General features: G+C 39.1%; 1 protein-coding gene across 3 annotated transcripts in view; it reads right to left on the bottom strand.

The window, feature by feature from the left end:
- The window catches only part of MORC3 (MORC family CW-type zinc finger 3), a 28,406-nt gene that overhangs the window by 1,797 nt on the left and 7,699 nt on the right, over positions 1–18,910 (bottom strand). For 2 of the 3 annotated variants that reach the window (XM_062622303.1, XM_062622302.1), the window contains exons 3-16: positions 17,479–17,611; positions 16,160–16,373; positions 15,730–15,878; positions 15,332–15,479; positions 14,037–14,168; positions 13,661–13,780; positions 13,123–13,220; positions 8,826–8,930; positions 8,593–8,715; positions 8,397–8,471; positions 7,521–7,563; positions 4,625–4,812; positions 3,197–4,007; positions 2,577–2,740 (exon numbers count right to left, since the gene is read on the bottom strand). In XM_062622303.1, the coding sequence (XP_062478287.1) occupies positions 2,577–2,740; positions 3,197–4,007; positions 4,625–4,812; positions 7,521–7,563; positions 8,397–8,471; positions 8,593–8,715; positions 8,826–8,930; positions 13,123–13,220; positions 13,661–13,780; positions 14,037–14,168; positions 15,332–15,479; positions 15,730–15,878; positions 16,160–16,373; positions 17,479–17,611 (2,503 nt within the window). Of the gene's footprint in view, positions 1–2,576; positions 2,741–3,196; positions 4,008–4,624; positions 4,813–7,520; positions 7,564–8,396; positions 8,472–8,592; positions 8,716–8,825; positions 8,931–13,122; positions 13,221–13,660; positions 13,781–14,036; positions 14,169–15,331; positions 15,480–15,729; positions 15,879–16,159; positions 16,374–17,478; positions 17,612–18,910 lie in introns of those variants that run through there. The other variant, XM_062622304.1, reaches the window with a different exon arrangement.

Here is an 18,910-nt window from a genome sequence, read left to right as displayed (position 1 = left end):
TTCTGTCCTTTTCCTCACTGAATTGCTTCCAAATCACCCATCCCTTCTCTTGAGCATTCCTTTCTACCACCAGTTCTTCCATCCCCTCCAGTAGTCAGTCTTATCCCAAAAGGACTTGTGGTGGAAACTACTTAAAAGTCCTACATATATTTACTAATTCTTTTAGGAAGCACAAGTCAGCTGCTTTAAGAAGAAAATTAAATGCTGGCAGAGAAAGGGGAGATTTATTTGCTCATAATAAAAAATAAGATTTAAAGGACTGTGTGGAAAACGCCCAGTCCATTACCCCCCAACATACTTTCAAAGCAGAGCTAACTCAGATCAGGTTGCTCAGGACCTTCTTGTGTTTTGAAAATGTCCAAATATGGAGATTTCATAGTCTTCCTGGGCCCCTTTCTCCGGATTTGACTACCCTTGCTGTTAACACTTTTTTCTCTCAAATATTTGAACAGGATTTCCCTTATCACATATTGTGACTGTTGCCTCTCATCCTATCACTAAGAAGAGGCTAGCTTCATCTTTTCTGTATCCCCTCATGAAGCAGCAGAAGACAGCAATAGGATTTCAGGGTAACCTACTCTGTGTAAGGCTATTTCCCTCAGCTTCCCCTTCTATATAATATACTCCAGACCCTTACCCATCTTGGTGGCCCTTCAGTAGATATGCTCCAATATGCCAGTGCCATTCATATTTCAGGGAGCCCAAAACAGGGAATACTGTGCCCAGTTTGGTCTCACAGTGCCCAACAGCAGGGAAGAACCACTTCCCTCGAACTGCTGGCTCAACTCTTGCCAATATAGCCCAATAGGCACTCAGATTTCCCACCACAAGAGTGCACTGCCAACTCACATTGAACTTTTAGTTACTAGCATCACAGGCCATCTTCTTCCAAGTTGCTTTCCTATGGGCAGTCTCTAGCTTGTTTAGTTGCATGGGGTATTTCCAACACAGGTGCAGAACTTCACAATTGCCTGTGTTGAATTTCCTGGAGGATTCTTTCAGCCCAGTTTTCCAATTTGTCAAGGTCCCTCAGCTGCAGCCTTACATATCAATCGCTCCTTACAATTTGATGTCTTTGTGAATTTACTGAGTTAATTTTGCTCCCTCATCTAGGCCATTAATAATCACTGGCCTTGATATTGATCCATGAGATCAGCAGTCCAGCCACCTTTACAACCCACCTCCTAGTTTACCTATCTAAAACCATACCTCACAAACTTTTCTATCACGGCATTATGGCAGCCCACGCTGAAAGCTTTGCTAAAATGAAGGTCTGCAGAGGTGGTCATCTCACTGTGAACAGCAATGAGGTTGCAAAGTCATAATATGTCCTCAGTAATCCATGCTGGTTGTTCCTAATCACCTTGACTATGATGGGGCTGCAGGTGGCTTCCAAGGTAGATTTGCTCCAGTCTTCCCAGGGGCTGAGGCTACACTGACCAGCTTGTAGATCTGCATGTCCAAAATACGGGCACGACAACTGCATTTCTCCAGGTATCAGGAACGTCCAACTGTCACCACCTTTTGGAGATATCATCACAAGGCCAGCTCTTCATCCACTCATCAGCTCCCTCTGGTACATCTCATCTGCTCCTATGGACTTCTGTATACTGAATTTGCTTAAATGGTTGCTTAATTCAGTCACCTTTTATTACAGGTAATGCTTCACTCCCTAAGATTATACTTGGCTTAGGGACCTCAGCAAGCAGACCTTACAAGTAAAAACCAAGATAAAGACGACACTGATTACCTCAGTAGTTTGTACCTCATGCACCTCATATCCTTGGCCACTAAGCACCTGCCCCACTGAGCAGCAGGTCCACACTGTTCTCCAATTGCTGCTACTATGCTTACAGAAGCCCTTCTGGTTGCTCTTCCCAGGCCTTGCCTTTGCTTTGAATTCCATCCTACCTGCACAGGCAGCATACCTATATTCCTGCTGGTCTGCTCATCCATGCTTTCATCTATTACGTGTACTTTTTTTGTGTGTTTGCTATTTCTACTAACCAAGAGCTGCCAGCTCTTTTAAAAATAAGTTTAAACCCTTGTTTGGTTCAAAGATACAGTGGACACAAACTAGTTACAGAGAATTGGTCTGCAGTTAGAAATTCTTATGGAAAAGGAAAAAGTAAGTTTCAAAACTATCCCCAAACTCTTTTCAGTACAGTACTATTGATCAAGAAAGAAAAACAGAACATAAAAGTGAAGTTCATCTACACAGCATAAGGTAATGATCACACTCCTTCCTGCCTCCTTTCTCTCTCCTTTTCTGCAAGTTGTGTCAAGAAATTATTTAACATTTGATTTGTGATATTTTAAGACGTGTCAGTGGGGCATTCTACTGTGCAATGGTCAATCCTCACACAAATACCCAAATTATGAAAAAAAAAAAAAAATCACTTGATTTTAAAAAATGTTACTGGAGTTACGAGTCACAAGCAGCAGTAGAAAAGAATTCCAAGAACTGCATTTTATTGTATGATTATCAGACATAACCTTCTTCAAAATGTTGCAGATACAATGAACCAACCAAAATCTTCCTCGAAATAACAGTCTAGAAAGAACAAAATTGATACCTTTCTCCATCAGAAAAATTTACAGAGTCTTCTACATTACTGGTGGTAGAATCATTTGCACGTGCTACTGCTTGTGGAATTGAAGCTTTTAACTGTGCGATTTCTGCTTTCAGTTCTTCACACTGACAAGCAAATTGATTTTTTTCCACTTCTAGTAGTTCAGCCTGGCAAGTAAATAAAAATTCCTTTATATGTTAAAAAAATTGCATCTTATAAATAAATGCATCTTATACAAATTTACACCATTTTAACTTTACTGACTGCTTTTAGTTAACTTTTCAGTGAGATTGTAGTATATGACAACCTAGACAAACTCCTTTAAAATAGCCAGCTGTCAGCTGAACAACTGTATCTGTGTGCCCCCTAAGCTTGCTCTCTCTTTTGTCTCAAGTCAAAGCCACTTGGAGCCTTGTAGTCTCTCTCCTAAGTTTGCTTATTTCTATCTATGAAAGCAGAACAGGAGATCCTAGGATAATTTAGTATTTCTTCTCACTTTTAGGTAGCTTGATTAGTTAGTGGACTGAAGCATACAACACCTTGTGTATGAGAACTATGAAACACCCATTAAAAATTAGAAATAATTGGTAATTTGAAGGATATCACTGCTTTAACAAACGTACCTCGCTTTTATATCTGTCTCTCTCAATGCTGCACTTGTCCAGTTGCCTGAAAACATCATCCAGTTGCACAGCAATTTCATCTACCTCACTCTTGTTTTCACTATCTGCATATCCAGTTTTTAAGTTTTGCAGGGTACTACATTGTTCCTTTAGTTTTGCTATTTCTTCTAAGGCCTGTTCATACAGAATGGTCACTTCGGACAAGCTTCTTTCACAACCACTTTCTTCTTTAAATGAAGGAACTGTCTCAGTCGACTGATGGCACATTTCTTTTTTTACATACTTATTATTCAATTCAAAAATCCTTTGTTCCAGCGTTTCTACTTGTTTGGTTAATACTTCACATTTGTTTTTGTACATTTCTTTTTCTTTGCTTAATAATTGCAGCTGATTTTTCAGTTCATTTCCAAAATCTACAGATGTCTCGGAAGCAGCATTAACATTGTGCTCTTTAGTTTCCATCCCTGCCCTGGGAACTTGAATAGCAATGTCATCTTCCATCTCTTCCTTTTTAACAACTAATTTTGGGAGCTCTGTCTGTGTCGATGAGGTCAACTGTTCAGTTTTTGATTCTGAAGTAGCTGCACTGCAAGGTTCTCCAATGTCACAGTTTTCTTTCTGCTTCACTTCTTGATCCAAATTAATACATTCAGTTTTTACTACAGGAATATCAGAATCTGCTGAAGGCTTTGGAGTACTGCTCTCCTCTAAAATAATGACATCATCATCATGGTTGTTGAATGTTTTGTCATTTAATCGAGGTGTCTTTAAAGACACAGGTGTAACACAAGTAGGTGTCTTCCGTTTACGACTGAGAAGCAAAGTATTAAACTGTTTATTATTTTGCTGAAATTATATTGCAAAGTCAATTGTTTCAAACTATGTTTAGTGTTTCTATAACCATTATTAAAAGCTACCACTCAGTAACTAGAAAGGGATGTCTCCCTACATAGCATTTTAAGATGTGTAGCCAGAGTAAGTACCTTTCCTGTAAACACAAGTGGCTGACATCCTCACACTGAATTATCACCTTCACACATTATTGAAAAACAGACTAAGATTCAGTATTTGTGGAAACATCCCCCCCCCACCCCCCATCCTCCATCCCACATGCATTCCTTAACCAACAGAAGTTAAGAAAAACATACTATAGAATGCAGTTAACACAATACAGTCTTTTCCTAAACAAACAAACCACTAAGGAACTTTCCTCACCAGTACACACTACTTTTTGCTGCATTCACTTTTATACTTCACAAGGTTTCCTGGTACCTTTAATCAACCTGCGGCTTTCTATGCTCCCAAAAGTGACATATGAATTTTGGCAGCTATTACCTGAAGACAGGATTACATCAACACCACGATTTTCATTAACAAGTTATTAATTTTAGAAATAAATAGGAATCTACTTTGCACAGGTTCACTAACCTGTTATCAGAATCAGAATGAGGTGAAGATACTGATCTATTTAAAGTAAGCAGAGATCTTTTGACAGAAGCATTTGATGTTTCTGGTAGAAGTGATCTTAGAACAGATTCCTTTCCACTCACAGCTGAGAATGTTCTGAAGTCTTTACTTGAAGAAACAGGTGTTCTTACAAACACTTCATTATTGACCTATAACATAATATTAATTAAGAATTAAAAGAAACAGACATTAGTAGAGTCTTCAGAATAGGTTTAAGCAGTTCTAACTATCTGCCAACACGCAGAATTCTTACCAGCATTTCTTACATATACTACAAATATCTCCTTGAACCTTGCTCAGTATTCTGCAATAACTAAGGCTAACTTGACTCTACAATGCAAACCACAATTTTCTTAAATATTCTACAACCTCTACCCCCAAACTCTACTGATACCTGTGAAGTGTTTCCTTCATGTTGGTTTAAGATATACAACATATTAGAAAGCAGCAAATTCTATACCGTAATTACAGACTTTTACCAGATTTCTTAGAGGACTGTGAACACTGTACACTCCTCTCCGTGCACAGATTTACTGCTGTCAGAAAGCAGCTTTCTGATCTTACAAGTCTTTCTCTAGATAGCTACTTTAAAAGTACTGTGTAGAACCTCAGGCAAGAGCTTTTCCCAAGCTGTATCTGTCTGAAGCTTGACCATGACACACAAACCTGCTCATAATTAATTCAGCTTGTCTAAAGGAACAATACTTTACCCATAGAAATTACTTTTTTACTTGGGTAAACGTAACTGGAGAAAAACTAATACAATGAAGTATATAGGTTAAAACGGCACATGTAAAATATCTACAGAAATTGAGTGATCTTCAGATGGCACTTTACTATGAAAGCAACTTAAACCAAAATCATGCTTAGGAAATTTGATTCTGAGTTACAATCTACACACTAATCACTTCACCATGTTGATCTGCATCTGCATTTAATCTGAATTTAAGTGCCTCCTTGCAAAAGTACAGCTACTACAAGTCTGCCCATCTCCACCCCCTACCCCAGTTTTAAGGGCATCTTCACTATCTCCTCATAATATCTCTCTACAACAAATTCACTTTCAATAATTAGATGTCATTCTCTCCTGGGTTCAGCAGTAGCAGCCATTTTTCTCCTTCTTTGTTGCTGGTGCAGTGCTGTGTGTTTGACTTTCAGCCTGGGAACAACACTGGTAACACTGATGTTTTTAGTTGTTGCTGAGGAATGTTTACTCTGACCGAGGACTCTGTGAGTCTCATGCTCTGCCAGGGAGGAGGGGAAGCCAGGAGGAAGCAGAGACAGGACACCTGACCCAAACTAGCCAAAGAGGTATTCCATACCACAGCATGTCATGCCCAGTATATATACTGGGGGCAGTTACCCAGAAGGGCTAGATCGCTGCTTGGGTTGGGCATGGGTTGGTGGGTGGGGAGCGGTTGTATTCTCTCCCCTTGTTATTTCCCTTTTCATTATTATCATTGGTGGTAGCAGCAGTGGTTTGTGTTATACCTTAGTTACTGGACTGTTATCTCAACCCATGGGAGTTACATTCTTTCAATTCTTCTCCCCATTCCCCTGGGAGAGGGGGGAGGAAGCGGGAAGGGAGTGAGTGAGTGGCTGTGTGGTTCTGAGTTACCCCTGGGCTTAAACCACGACACGCTGGAAAACTATAACGCTTTTTACAGTGTCCTGGGATTCCTACTGAGGTTGTTAGGCCCTGGTTTGAGCCCTATATTTCTGTAGAAATCTGGGTGCAAAGGAGGCACACAGTAGGAAGGGGCCATGCTGTTTCCACTGGGTACTGATGAGTAAAATGCCAATTACAAAAAACACCCACCCTAATAAATACGATGAGAGATTAGAAATACAAGGAAAAGTTTCAATATACAGACAATACCCAGAAACTTCTGCAATTGTAAGAGAAGACTCAACAAAACCTTGACACCCTGCTCCAACCTTAGAGTGGGTGGCTCATTGAATTCACTTTTTACCCCTCCACTGCTCTGCTCTCTCTACTGGCAAACAGAGGGCTCTTGCAATACAAAGGATGTCTCCATTAAAACACATTTTTTTGAAAAATGAATGCAAAACCCGGTAAAGCTAGATTCAGCCACAGCACATCAGATTTCATGTTGCAAGAGCATGCTACCTCTTCTATTAAAGCTGGTGCCAGTGATCACATTCTGCCATTCAGTTCACTCTGTGTGGTTGTATATTTTCTTAATGAGGATCTGAAATCAGATCCCTTCTCTTAACTTGACAATCTGCCAGAATTATGCCATTTTACCAAATGCAGAACTCACACGATCCGTCTGTTGTCTGTAGCCATGCAGGGGAAACATTTTCCAAAGAGAAATGTGGGTTGGCCCCGTAAGTATGTAATTATCCAAATTCTGAAGTGTTTCAAGGTGCTCTTGGACCTGATGCTGGCCATCTAAGCTCCTATGAAGTCTTTCAGAAGAATGTACACAACTAAGCTATTGAGTTGGCAGGAAATTTTTGGAGTACAGGACCCTGCTTAGCTTCCAGTAATCATTCTAATGCCATAGAAGAGCTAGGAGTGACTGATACATTTTCTAGCATTTTTTTGTAAGAGGGTTTTGTCCCTCTAAAGCTCCTTCTTAAATACTACATACAAAGCAGTGATGCGTTTTCCATCATTGGAGAGCAAAGACAGAATATTGTTGGTTTACTAATAGCGCACATATGCTGTATAGACATCTAAACGAAACAGGATGTTGAACCAGTCAGTTGGTCATCAGCTAAAGCAAACCTTAATTCAATGCCTCGCCTATTCAATCAAACTGCACAGTACTGTTGCCAGCAAGAACAATTCCACTACCAAAATCAGTTTCCTATCAACTTCAAGAGTTACCTGGTAGCTGAACTCTAGACGCTTCTTCAGTTTTTCCCTGTCTCTGCCCAGCAGCAAGGAAGAAAAAAAAAAACACAAAACACACCAAAAAGCTTAGATTCAACATGTGAATTCATTATAAAAACAAGCCAGCCTCAAAATCTAAAGCAAACACAACACTCCTTTATCTCGGTTACATACAACAGCTTAACGTCAAAAAAAATTCTCTCATAGATTAAGGTTTATTTTAAAAATTTGAAAATAAAAAACAAACCCCAAAATAAACCAACCCCGAAACTCCCAACTCTAGAATACCAGCCAGTATTAGTTAAAATTACCCAAGCTGGGTTTTTTTTAAACACACCTTAGTTAAGAACCCTCTTATTATGAAACAGGTGTATTGAGGTATTCAGCTGGTTCAACACTGAAAAATCCTTGAATTTCAGTCCTTGAAAAATAACAGTTCCTTAGACAAAGTCTCCTAACAGCCCTAGTAGCCCACTTCTGTAACATCCCAAACTATTTTCATCACTTACTACCACAAAACAGTGCCCCTCTAAGAGCTGTACTTGAACACCAATTGCTGCATTGCTCTCCTTAGTAGCTGTTAAATGAAAGGCCCCTTTTGTTACAACTTTCCTAATTTTGATTTAGGAGGGCAAACAGGTATTAAGTCAGAGAGAAATCTGAATGTAATGCCAACATGCTAGTAGCAAAAAAACAGTGCTATTCATCTATTCACTCCTACAGTCAAGTCTTGATTTTAAGGTACTATTTTCTGGCTGGATATATTCCCAGAAGAGATGCAATTACACCACACGTGACAGTAAAGGGCATTTAGTTTTCACATTCCCTTTCTAATGCTGAGACACTTGTAAGAAAGTCTCTAGTACTCACTTTTTCTTGTAAGTTTTCTCATATGTAGGATGTATTAAGTCATCATCTTCTGGTTCTTCTGGCACATTACAATTCCTGAGTCAAGGAAACGGAAGGATTTGAGGGTGGGAAATGAAAAAGAGCTTAACAACCATGCTTATAAGAGGTGATAAGAACTAAAAGCAGTACTGAAATATTCATCGAAATCTAATGTTACCGGAATTGTGGGTCAGGGTTCAGTGAGCAGAACCACTTTTCTGGCAAATGCTCTATTCCATCTGGCAGCTTCCGCCATTTCAGACATGAATCACATTGTACCCATGTCTGATCAGGCTGTTTTCTGTAATGAAAAAAATACCAGCACTTTCACATGAAAAGTTCATTTTCATGACTGAGTGTAGAACAGTAATAACAGTATGTAAATTTCTTCTATTTAGAAGTGATACTCACTGTATCTCCTCAACTGGCAAAGCTAATGGGTATTCTCCATTTGCCTTTGTTTTCATTTCATTCCAGTAATCATTAAGCTTCTCTCCTAATGCTGCTATTGTAAGTCTGAAAAGTTTTTGAAAGACCACCATAAATAATCAAATCCTAGCACAATAAGAACTTTTATAATCTACAATGAAAGAACAATCATGAACCGCTCCAATATTTCTATTTGCACAACAGTAAGCTTTTTGCTTTGAGAAAAGCCTAGAAATCAGAAATTGTGTGAAGTCATGTTTGCCAATAAATTGCTGAAAATATGAGTTGGAGCACAAAGACTGAAATCAAAGAGTCCTCAATTCAGAAGCACCATGAACGTACAGAGCAAACTCTGAAGCTACATCACCAGTTCAACCTCAGTCATAGAAGAAACACGTACAAACCCACCTCTGTCAATCCAGTACGTAGCTGTGTATTTAGCTGATATTTCCGTACATCCATGGAACTGCAGGTTCATGACTACTCCAAGCTGACATGCAACAATATGACATGAAGACTGCAAACTTACCATTGCAGTATAAAGTCAACATGTTGCTAAAAGGAGCAGGCTAGTCTTACCCTAGGTTAATTTCCAGCTAGTTCCCTGATTAGGGCTCATTGTGCAGCCCAATGACTACCAGAGCTGGCACACAGGAAGGAGGCTGTGTGTAACAGCAGCAACAAGCCCCACAAATGAGGCAGAGGTAAGAATGCCTCTTGTAAGCATGCTGAATTTATGTCAGGGTAAAGTGGCTGGGTAACCAGAGTCTGAAAGCCAGTCCATCCCTGCTTGGCTTATTCCAATATTTAAACCACCTTGTGCCTTGAACTAACACAAATGCGTTTGCAGTGAACCAGTATGATGACCTAGAGAGTTCTGATTTAGATCACCTCTGAACCCAAGTCATGAATTTCTGTGCCAAAGAAAAGGGAGTACCACAAAGGCAGAAATGAGCAGCAATACATGGATGGGATCACATCCCTCTTCTGGAGGGGGAAGAAGGGCAGGTCAGTTTACACTGATCATGAAACTGCAGCATCAGTTTTATGTTTCTGGTTTGGGCAGGAAAGTTACCTTTTGAAAACCAGTAGCACTCTGCAGAAAAACATTTATAAAGGAGATCTTTCAAGCATAGTATCCCTCTGTGCCCACATTATATGGTTTTGGTTTTTTTTTAAAAAGAAACATGTAAAAAGCATTCAGTGCTCACAGTGCCAGTTTGCACAACCTTAGTGCAAACCCTCGTCAACACAGATGACCGTACTATGATGTTCCTAATTCCTCCCTTTCTGCCAAAGGAACTGTTAGTGCCACCACATAAGAAAGGTTCAGGGAACATCTGTATTGAAAAAACTAAGAAGAGCTATTTTCCAGTTTGACTGACTACCTGATCTGCTTTACTATGTGTTTTTGTTAAGGTTTCTGCTAGCACAATGGTGAAAGAAACACGGGAACTTCTTAAAACTGGCAATATCACTGCAAAGAGCAGCACAAACTGTGGGTACCAGTTAAAGGTACAGGCAGATTGAACTGCACTGGCTGTAGCAGCTACTAGGTCTGTTGCTCCTCCAGGGGAACACTGTTTCAACAGCAGGAATGACCAGATTTATCATGCTCCTCAATTGCTGCAATTAGCAGGTCTGTTTATTACAGCCCTTAGGTGTGGTTTCTGGGTTATCTTTATAGGCTGAGCTGAATATAAATTAGCAATTCAGGAAATGCATGGTGGACATGTTGCCAGTGGAAGCTGAACCACAACTGGCTGAAGGGCAAAACATGCAGTTTGAAAGAGGTAATGAATTCTCCTGCCAAAGTTTACCCTACCTATGTTTAAAAGTTAATACCCTAAATTTCTAAGTCTAAGACAAAAGCAAGTGTTAAGGCACACAGAAGGAAAGTACCTGCTTTTTTAAGTGTATATGGTCAAAGGAGCCATCAAGAACAGAAACAAACCTGACTGATGAGGTAGTGATAAGAACAAACCTGGTCAGTCACAAGAACTGGTAAGAGTATGTGGAGCGTGAGAATGGTTATTTTTTCAATTGGAAGGATAAGTAAAGGAAAAGAGAGGAGCACGGGCAGTCATAAAACCTGAACAATTGGCATTAGCAAAGACAACAAGTGTAGTAAGTCATGCTAATTGACAGGCTATCAAAAAATACAGGCAAATTAGGATTTTGCAACTGGTAAGGATGCAAACCTGAGGATTCAGGATGCTTGAAACTATGCCAACTGATGAGGCAATGTTCGTGAGCAAGGAGGAGCAGGGAGGAACAAAGAGGGGTTTGACAGAAGAAGGTACAGAAGAAGCAGGTTGCATGTAAAACAGGTTCAGTCAGTACAGTTGTCTGGACTACAGCTAGCCCTACCTTCTTGTATATTATTTAATAATTTCTTAATTCTCTACATATTCTTTATCCCATGTGTATGGCAAGAACTAAGTTCCAGCTACTGGTGAGAGCTGTGTGTGAGTAGATTTGATGCCAGCTCCTGGAGTCAAGACTGAATGTGTCATGCCAGTTATTGGAACAAGCAGAGGTCTCAGCTGCCACCCACTAAGGCAGGAGGTGCATCCCCCAAAACACAGCTCCTGGGGTGGACCAGTGTGAGTTAGGGTCTCAGCACTGGCAGCTGGAACAGAACTGTGTGTCACAGCTCGTGTGCCTGGTGCTGGGAGGGGGGACAAGCATCTGCATTTTTGCCAGTCCCAGTGTACTGGCATGCATGGAGCGTGCACATGTATTTCCCTCCAAACTGGACTCAGCAGTGAACAGGAGGCCCCAGGTCTGGGCAGCGATATCAGGCATGCAAGGGTTCATGTTGGTATACCCAAGGGAACTTGCAAATATGGAGTGTCTGTGGTATGAGTACATGAGTACACACACATTTGCTAGCGAACAGCGAACCACTAGCCAGTGCGTAGGGGGCCTTTGAAGCAGGTAAGAGAGCCTGGGTCCAGGCAAGGATGCCAGGAGGACAGAGGGGCCATGCCAGTACTTGGAGGATCCATAAATGTACATGTGCTTGTGAGCCTAGAGTGCCATGTGTGTGCCTTCACAAGTGAGCTTCTATCTCTGCCAGCCTAAGAGAAGGAAGGGGACTTGGCTGTTCATGTTTTATGGGAGTCCTACATGTAACACCTTGTCTGTGGCAGACTCTGTAACAGCCATGTCAGTGTCCTCTGCATGCAGCTCTGGGACATGTGCTCAGCTCTGCTACTGGTTGAACCTGCAAACAGGAGGGTTGTAGCCACATCCTGCAGCCAGGGCAGAGACCCCAGGTCCCCAGGCTGGGCTTCAGCAGCCAGGCAGGAGGGAGTCCTGAGACAGAGCTGCTGGAGGAGGCAGCTGTTCCTAATACCCCTTTTAACATGAAGCAGCACAGAAAACAGAACACAGCCAACAGCCCTGTCATCATGAAAGGAAAAAGTAATAAGAGAGTGTAACAATTCTCCAGGCTTCTATTCAGGAAGTTTTTCCTGGACAGTTGTTATGCCTCAGCTTGAAAACTGCTTACACAACTCATGCCCTCTAGCCTTTCTCCTCTCCACATGCCTCCTTTCACAATGCCAGTACAAGTGACTCACAGCAGAGGAGTGTACACAGACTAGGAAACTAGTTTAAAAATTTAAGTCAGGCTACATTCCCAACCTGGTTCACAGTTTAACTATAAGAAATATCACATTAGATACTAACTGATGGGATGGATGCAGATATGCGACAAGTGGCAACCCCGAGTTAGAAATAAAAACTGAAACAAAGCAATGTCCCAAATCACCACTACCTTCAGGATGGCAGGTATTTTAAATGCTCTGTCAGGCAGCAGAGGATTTGAGGGCATTCAAGTCCACTCTTTGGAATGAAACCGAAAAGAAGGGCTCAAAATTATCCAGCAAAGCTATTCCAGAAAGGAACCAAACAAGAAATGTTATGAAAAAAGTTAACAGCATGGGATTCGTGTATCACAATTTCAGTCAAGTGCCACACATACCCATATTTCGGCAAGTTATTCTGTGCTCATTTTTACAATCATTGAAGGGCAGAATTGCAACCAACCACTTTTTAGGGCACTTACTTTACAATGAAGTGGACTCTAAACGCTCTAGACTTCACTGACTGAACAATGAATTCAGCATGACGAGTGTACATCCTACCCTTGCTGTTCAGAACAGTCATGCAGTTTAATGATGGCACATAAGCTTTTATTTTTACTACTTAGAAGTCTTTATTGCTAAGTATTTCACAATGAACAGAAAGTCTGCATAAAATGTACAGTTACCTGTATTCATTTGTGTAGTCAAAATCTTGTTTGTTATGAGTTGGTTTTAGAAAATTGCATTCAATGATCCCAACTACACCAACACCCATGTTGTTTGCCTGTAAGGAAACAAGATCTATCAGAAAAAACAACATATATTCTATGCTAATACTGCAAGAGTCTGTCAGAGGTAACCAGCTATGTATGCTAGGTAAGAACAATTTTCTGGCTTACAACTCTTCCCCAAAAACTAAAATCTCGACACAAGCCCACCAAATTATTATTACTACTACTAATATCCTCTGTTCCACCCCTCTTTTTGTCCTGAAAGATATGCCCAGGCCTATATTTTGCGTATCAAGCTTAGTTTCAAAACCAAACATTAAAACAACCACATACAATTTAGTTTGAGCAGCCATTAAGAATTGTATTAAAAAGGTAGTTTTGTAAATGATGTATCAATATCCTAGTTTGCATTCATATTATTTTTTAAAAAACAGCATTTGAGTGCAAATGATTTTTGAAGATGTTAAAATAGTTTTGAGCTTTAATTTCTTACCTTTAACTGACAGCCAACTCTTTCATAAGCTTTGATAAGTCTGTTTTTATGGTACATCATTATTCCATAATGATCTTTGTTTCTGCAGTTAAATCCAAAAGTAATTCTTACTGTTCTAGCCTTTTACCAGATATTAAGGAAAAGTTTGGCTAATCTCATAACCACATAGAGTTACTCTGAGTGTTCATTCTAAACTGGGTCCTGAAACTTTTTTCTATGACAATAATTCCTTCAGTATGTCTTAAAATAAAAATAAATAAATAAATATAATCACATGAGTATAACTGCAATGTACCAAGCAGAATCCAGGTAGTTTACAAAGAAAGTCACATCATTAAATTCAGCATGCAATAATGTAAATATAAGTAAAGGATACATTCAGAAATTTTGGCCTATATATATCACGTTCAATGAAGGCAAGGCTTTTGGACACCAGCTGTGTTTTCACTTTTTGTCCTCGCAGAATGATCTGCATTGTTGGCTTCAGATACAAAATACTGCAATAAGCCTACAAAACAGAGTAACTGCTGTTACTAAAAAAAACCCTCAAACATCAAGGTATGAAAATTTTGCAATACACATTATGTTTAGGAAGACAAACTCAAGCTTTAACTCACTTCTATTAAATGTGGGGCTTTTTTCCAACTTGAATCCAGAAAAACAGGATACATGTATCACAAATTAAATTAATTGCAATTGAAGGACAACTTTTACACATGACATGTTAATAAGGTATCTGAAGATGCAGTTTTAACATTAAAAGAGCTCTCAAGCACAGAAGCCTCTTATTCCCCTACTGAGAGCTTAAATATTCTACTACAAACTTTAAAATAACAAATAAAAGCATGTTAACTTTGCCCCAAATGACTATATATAGCTTGATAATAGCTACATAGATCTATGAATTTTAATTTGCATTTCATTTACCATTATATTTACAACTTCTCATACTTGAAGCAGATATAGGGCTTCAGCAAGTCAGAATAACTGAAGGTTTTAGTTCAAGTGGAATACTTCTGAGTATTATCCCCCTGCCAAGAAGCGTGCCCAGAACACCTAGAAACTGCAGATGCATTTTCTTACAAAAAGACGACTTCAAAGCTTATGAGAATCAATAGTGGAGAAAGTGGTCATATCAATTAGCTTACAGGAAAGTTCTGTCCCTGTCTGCATGAATGCATTCAAACAATTCTGCTTCCCAGAAAACCTAGAAATGATAATTTTAAAATGGATAGGCTTTGTTTGACAAAGATCCAGATGGGCATATGCATGTATACCTGCACTACGATGGAATCTTACTCTGCTGAACACCGCAGACACACACCCCTATTTAACTTCTGAAGCTACTTATTGCATTTCCTGATTTGCTCCTTAGTGGATAATGACGGCTATATTTAACAGCAGAATATATTTGCAAGACTATATAAACCCCAGTAAGTTTCTTCTAACCAGCAAATGTCTACAGAAGTTCACAAATACATTCCACCTTCAATTTCAAAATAGATGTTGACATACTGCCCTAACATTTAAATTCTGATATTTGTCTCCCTCCTCAATCAACACATCTATAGTATAAGTACACTATATTACATAGTATTACATTAAAACAAGAACACATACCCTCCAGCTTCAAAAAATGAACAAACAAATTTTAAAGAGCCTTATACATACTCTCAATGAGTAGTCACTTTCTGGAACAATCTGGTCCAGTCTCTCTTGTTTTTTATATCCTCTTTTGCCCGTTTCATCTAAGTCTTCTGGAATTCTGATGTCGTATTTATCCTTGTCAAAGTCAAACTCTGTTTTTTCATTTTTATCTCTGAGAAGTAATATTAAAAAAATATCCTTATTATGACAAAAAGGAAGCCAATACAAGATAAGATACTGTAGTGGACCCAGGGGTTATCATAAAGATGCAAGAGAAAGGGAATTCCTTTAAGCCATGGTGGTTTTCCACACAGCCTAGAAAGAACAAAAATACCTGTATGTACAGGCAAGTATTACTGCTCACATACACTGAAAGGTAACAAAGTAAGTGAGGGATACAAGGAGAATGGAATTCATCTTACCTTCTAAGATTCCAAATGATAATTCTTGTTCCTTTTTTCCCTATTATAGCATCTAGCTCTGCCAGTAATTTCTCCTCAGTAGAAAATAAAGAATGTGTTAAGATGGCTTTCAGGCTGTTTTTGGATTCCACTGGATCACTTATCTGTCGTAAGCACTACATTAAGGAGAGTAACTTTGAATGAAGTAGGCTTTCAGAACAGGAGGACATTTCCACAACAGTATCCTGTACTTAACTTCACAGGTTCTCTCATTCCACATCTGAGAGCTCCTACAAATGCAAAGGCCTTAACAAATTATAGCCTTTCTTGCATCTTACAATTTATTTAGAGTATCTGTAAGATTAGACAAGGAGATATCCTTTACTGATACTATCATCCAAGTTTTGCATGTATCCACAACTTTTCATTCAGAAATTGTTGAAAGGATATGATGGTTGTTAAATGTCACTATAGGAACCATGACATGTTCTGCTTTTGTGACTTCAAGGAAAGTCTGAGACAACAGGCCGACACTCATGGTTTCTCCATTCTTGGTGAAGACAATTGCATCTTTTCCCAGGCGCATTGACCCTGACTTAAACCCATTTCCATACAGTCCTACCGGAACACGGCCATTCATCACAGACTTCTCACTGAAGCCAAAGCTGAAATATATGAAAACATCAGAAGAGCGTAAAAGATCCTATAAAACTTGAAAACCCAAAAGATGCATGCAAGGCTTACCAAATTAGATTCAGGTACAAGTTAATAGCTTGCTTTAGAGACCATGAACTACTGTACAATGACAATGTAGAGTTACGCAAATCCTGAAAGTTACTCTGCTAAAACCATACTGCAAGAATCCAGATAAATTTACTTTCATCTTTAAGTATTGAAAAGAAATATAATCTGTCTGGAATTATGCAGTAAGCATTCCTATGGGATTCTAATAGTTATCTTGTGGCTTCACAACAAATACTAAGAAAAGCCCCTAAAGCTCCCCTCTACTTGCTTGAAAATGTGCCATCTACATATCTTCCATTAGTAACTGCACATGACATTTAAAGAAAAACAGGTAACTGTATCTAGAACATGGAATTTAACAAGCAAGCTATTACTTACAGTGGCTAATAGAAAAAGAAATGTAAAAGTTTTAATTCAAGCTTGCTCAAGTTTACACCCAGAGATTTATCTGCAGGCAGAGCAATCTTTCATTCTAAAAGAACAATTGAACAGCAACTTCTCTGCTAACTGTAGAAGCTGCAGAAATATAATTTCAAACCCTATAGCACATTTAAAGATAAACAAACCACATCAGTACAATTCCCTTAAGTTTTCCACAACACCTTCTATTTTCAATATTCCAGAGGTTTTGAACTGAATCTCTCTTCTTCCCCCTTCTTGCTCACTTAACTTAAACAAAAGCAACCAAATTAAAAATGTTAGGAAAACATTAAATTTTCCTTAGCTCCACTATAGGGCACTACAGAGTTTATACAGTACAACCACTGCATAGAAAGTTAAACGGGAAGGATGACAGAAAGGATAAAAGGAAATTAAGATATAAAAACACTGATAAAGTTGTGAGAGAGTTTTATTAGCAACTGCCTATTCTAGAGTCTCACTTGTATAACCGCCCACCTTCAAATATGCAAGTTTATAAACAAAATTAGTTGATTATATATGAGAAAAAGGAATAACCTTAGCAGTAACAGAACTAGCAGCTGGAATTTTCACAAGGAAATAAAAAATGCAAAACAGGTTATCCACCTTAGCATTTTGTGCAGCTTCTCTGAGTTCATACCATTTCCATTATCAGTGAATGTCAAACACATAGTGTCGTTTATCACCGTTTTGTCTATCCATATCTGTTTAGCACTCACATCTGGATCATAAGCATTATCTGAAGAGAAAGAAAGCAAATAAGGGTGAGATACTAAGAAGCAAAAAGCAAACAGTTTAAGTGAGAACATATTTTAAAGTGTTGTAATTCCAGTGAAGATGTCCGATAACTCTTCCAAAGTTACATAAATCCATATGTAACCCAACACAGCCTTATCTAGTAGGAATGCATATATAATCAATCTGCCAAATGTCAGGTTTGCAACACTGCCAAACAGCTATATGGAACAGCTGTTCCTAACCTCACTGTAGTGTTGTGCTTGCACATATGTTTATTTGCTGAATATGGCAGCTTAATGTAGTCCCCCAGTTGTGGGCCTGTGACACTCAAGACACATGTTAAACTAATGAAGCTCTGAAATTGCATCCATTTTTCAGCTCCACAGCTAGGTATGTAATACCAATAAAGAAATTTTGTGCTGGCACTGATACAAATTTCTCAGCTAAGTCACTGAATATTAGTCAACTTTTACACAGAAGCAAGAAACCATAGCTTTCAATAAAGTAAATGTTACACTAAAACCTAAGTCTCCCTAAAACACTATCTTCTTTATAGATGACAACACTAAATCAAAACGTTATGATGTTTTAAGAGCTGCATCAAAACTTAGCAAACCTTGCCTGGAAACAACACACAATTTCCCAGCTATTACAAGATGATAGTAATACATAGGCAAAAATTTAGGTGGAGCTGAGCAGCTCAAAAATGAGAGCAGAAAATGAAACCAAGTTTCCACTTTCATTTCCTGTCTCCCAAACAGTTGTTGCAATATTTACTTTCTCCCAGCCACACAAACACCTTTTCCGGCTGGCTCCTAGGAGGCTACAGTCCAGAATGCAGACAATGTATCACTGATATACATGGCTGCAACAACATCTTACCTACTGCAGGCCTGTGGGCTTTTTAACTGGGAAATAAATTTGAAATATTACCACAACTTCAGATAATAAAATTTGAGATACTAAAAAAGGCAAGAAAAAAACCTGAAGCCCAGCTCCCCACATCCCACACAGTTCTGTGAAATCTACAACGTTGACACCACAAGTGCAGGAGATACAGGTGAGAAAACTTGTTGCTGCTCTGTTACCATGTTGCTTCCATATTAACAGAACTGTCACAAATACACGTTTTGCTGGTACAAGTTGGTCAAATTTGAGAAGTCACAACTTCTACAGAAAGTACAAAATGCTTTAGTTTAAACTTCTGCTTACAGGATTTGAAAGAGCTTGCAGCATTGCTACTGCAAGTGAAATAGAAACCATGGCTCCACAAATATTTCTTGTCAGCAAAGCTAGTTTA

The sequence above is a fragment of the Pezoporus occidentalis genome, unplaced genomic scaffold, assembly GCF_034315485.1.
Source record: "Pezoporus occidentalis ecotype Australia unplaced genomic scaffold, CSIRO_AGI_Poc_V1 ctg24, whole genome shotgun sequence".
In the NCBI taxonomy this organism is placed as follows: Eukaryota; Metazoa; Chordata; class Aves; order Psittaciformes; family Psittacidae; genus Pezoporus; species Pezoporus occidentalis.
The sequence above is the reverse complement of the archived record's forward strand: the minus strand, read 5'-3'. Positions and strand labels throughout refer to the sequence as shown.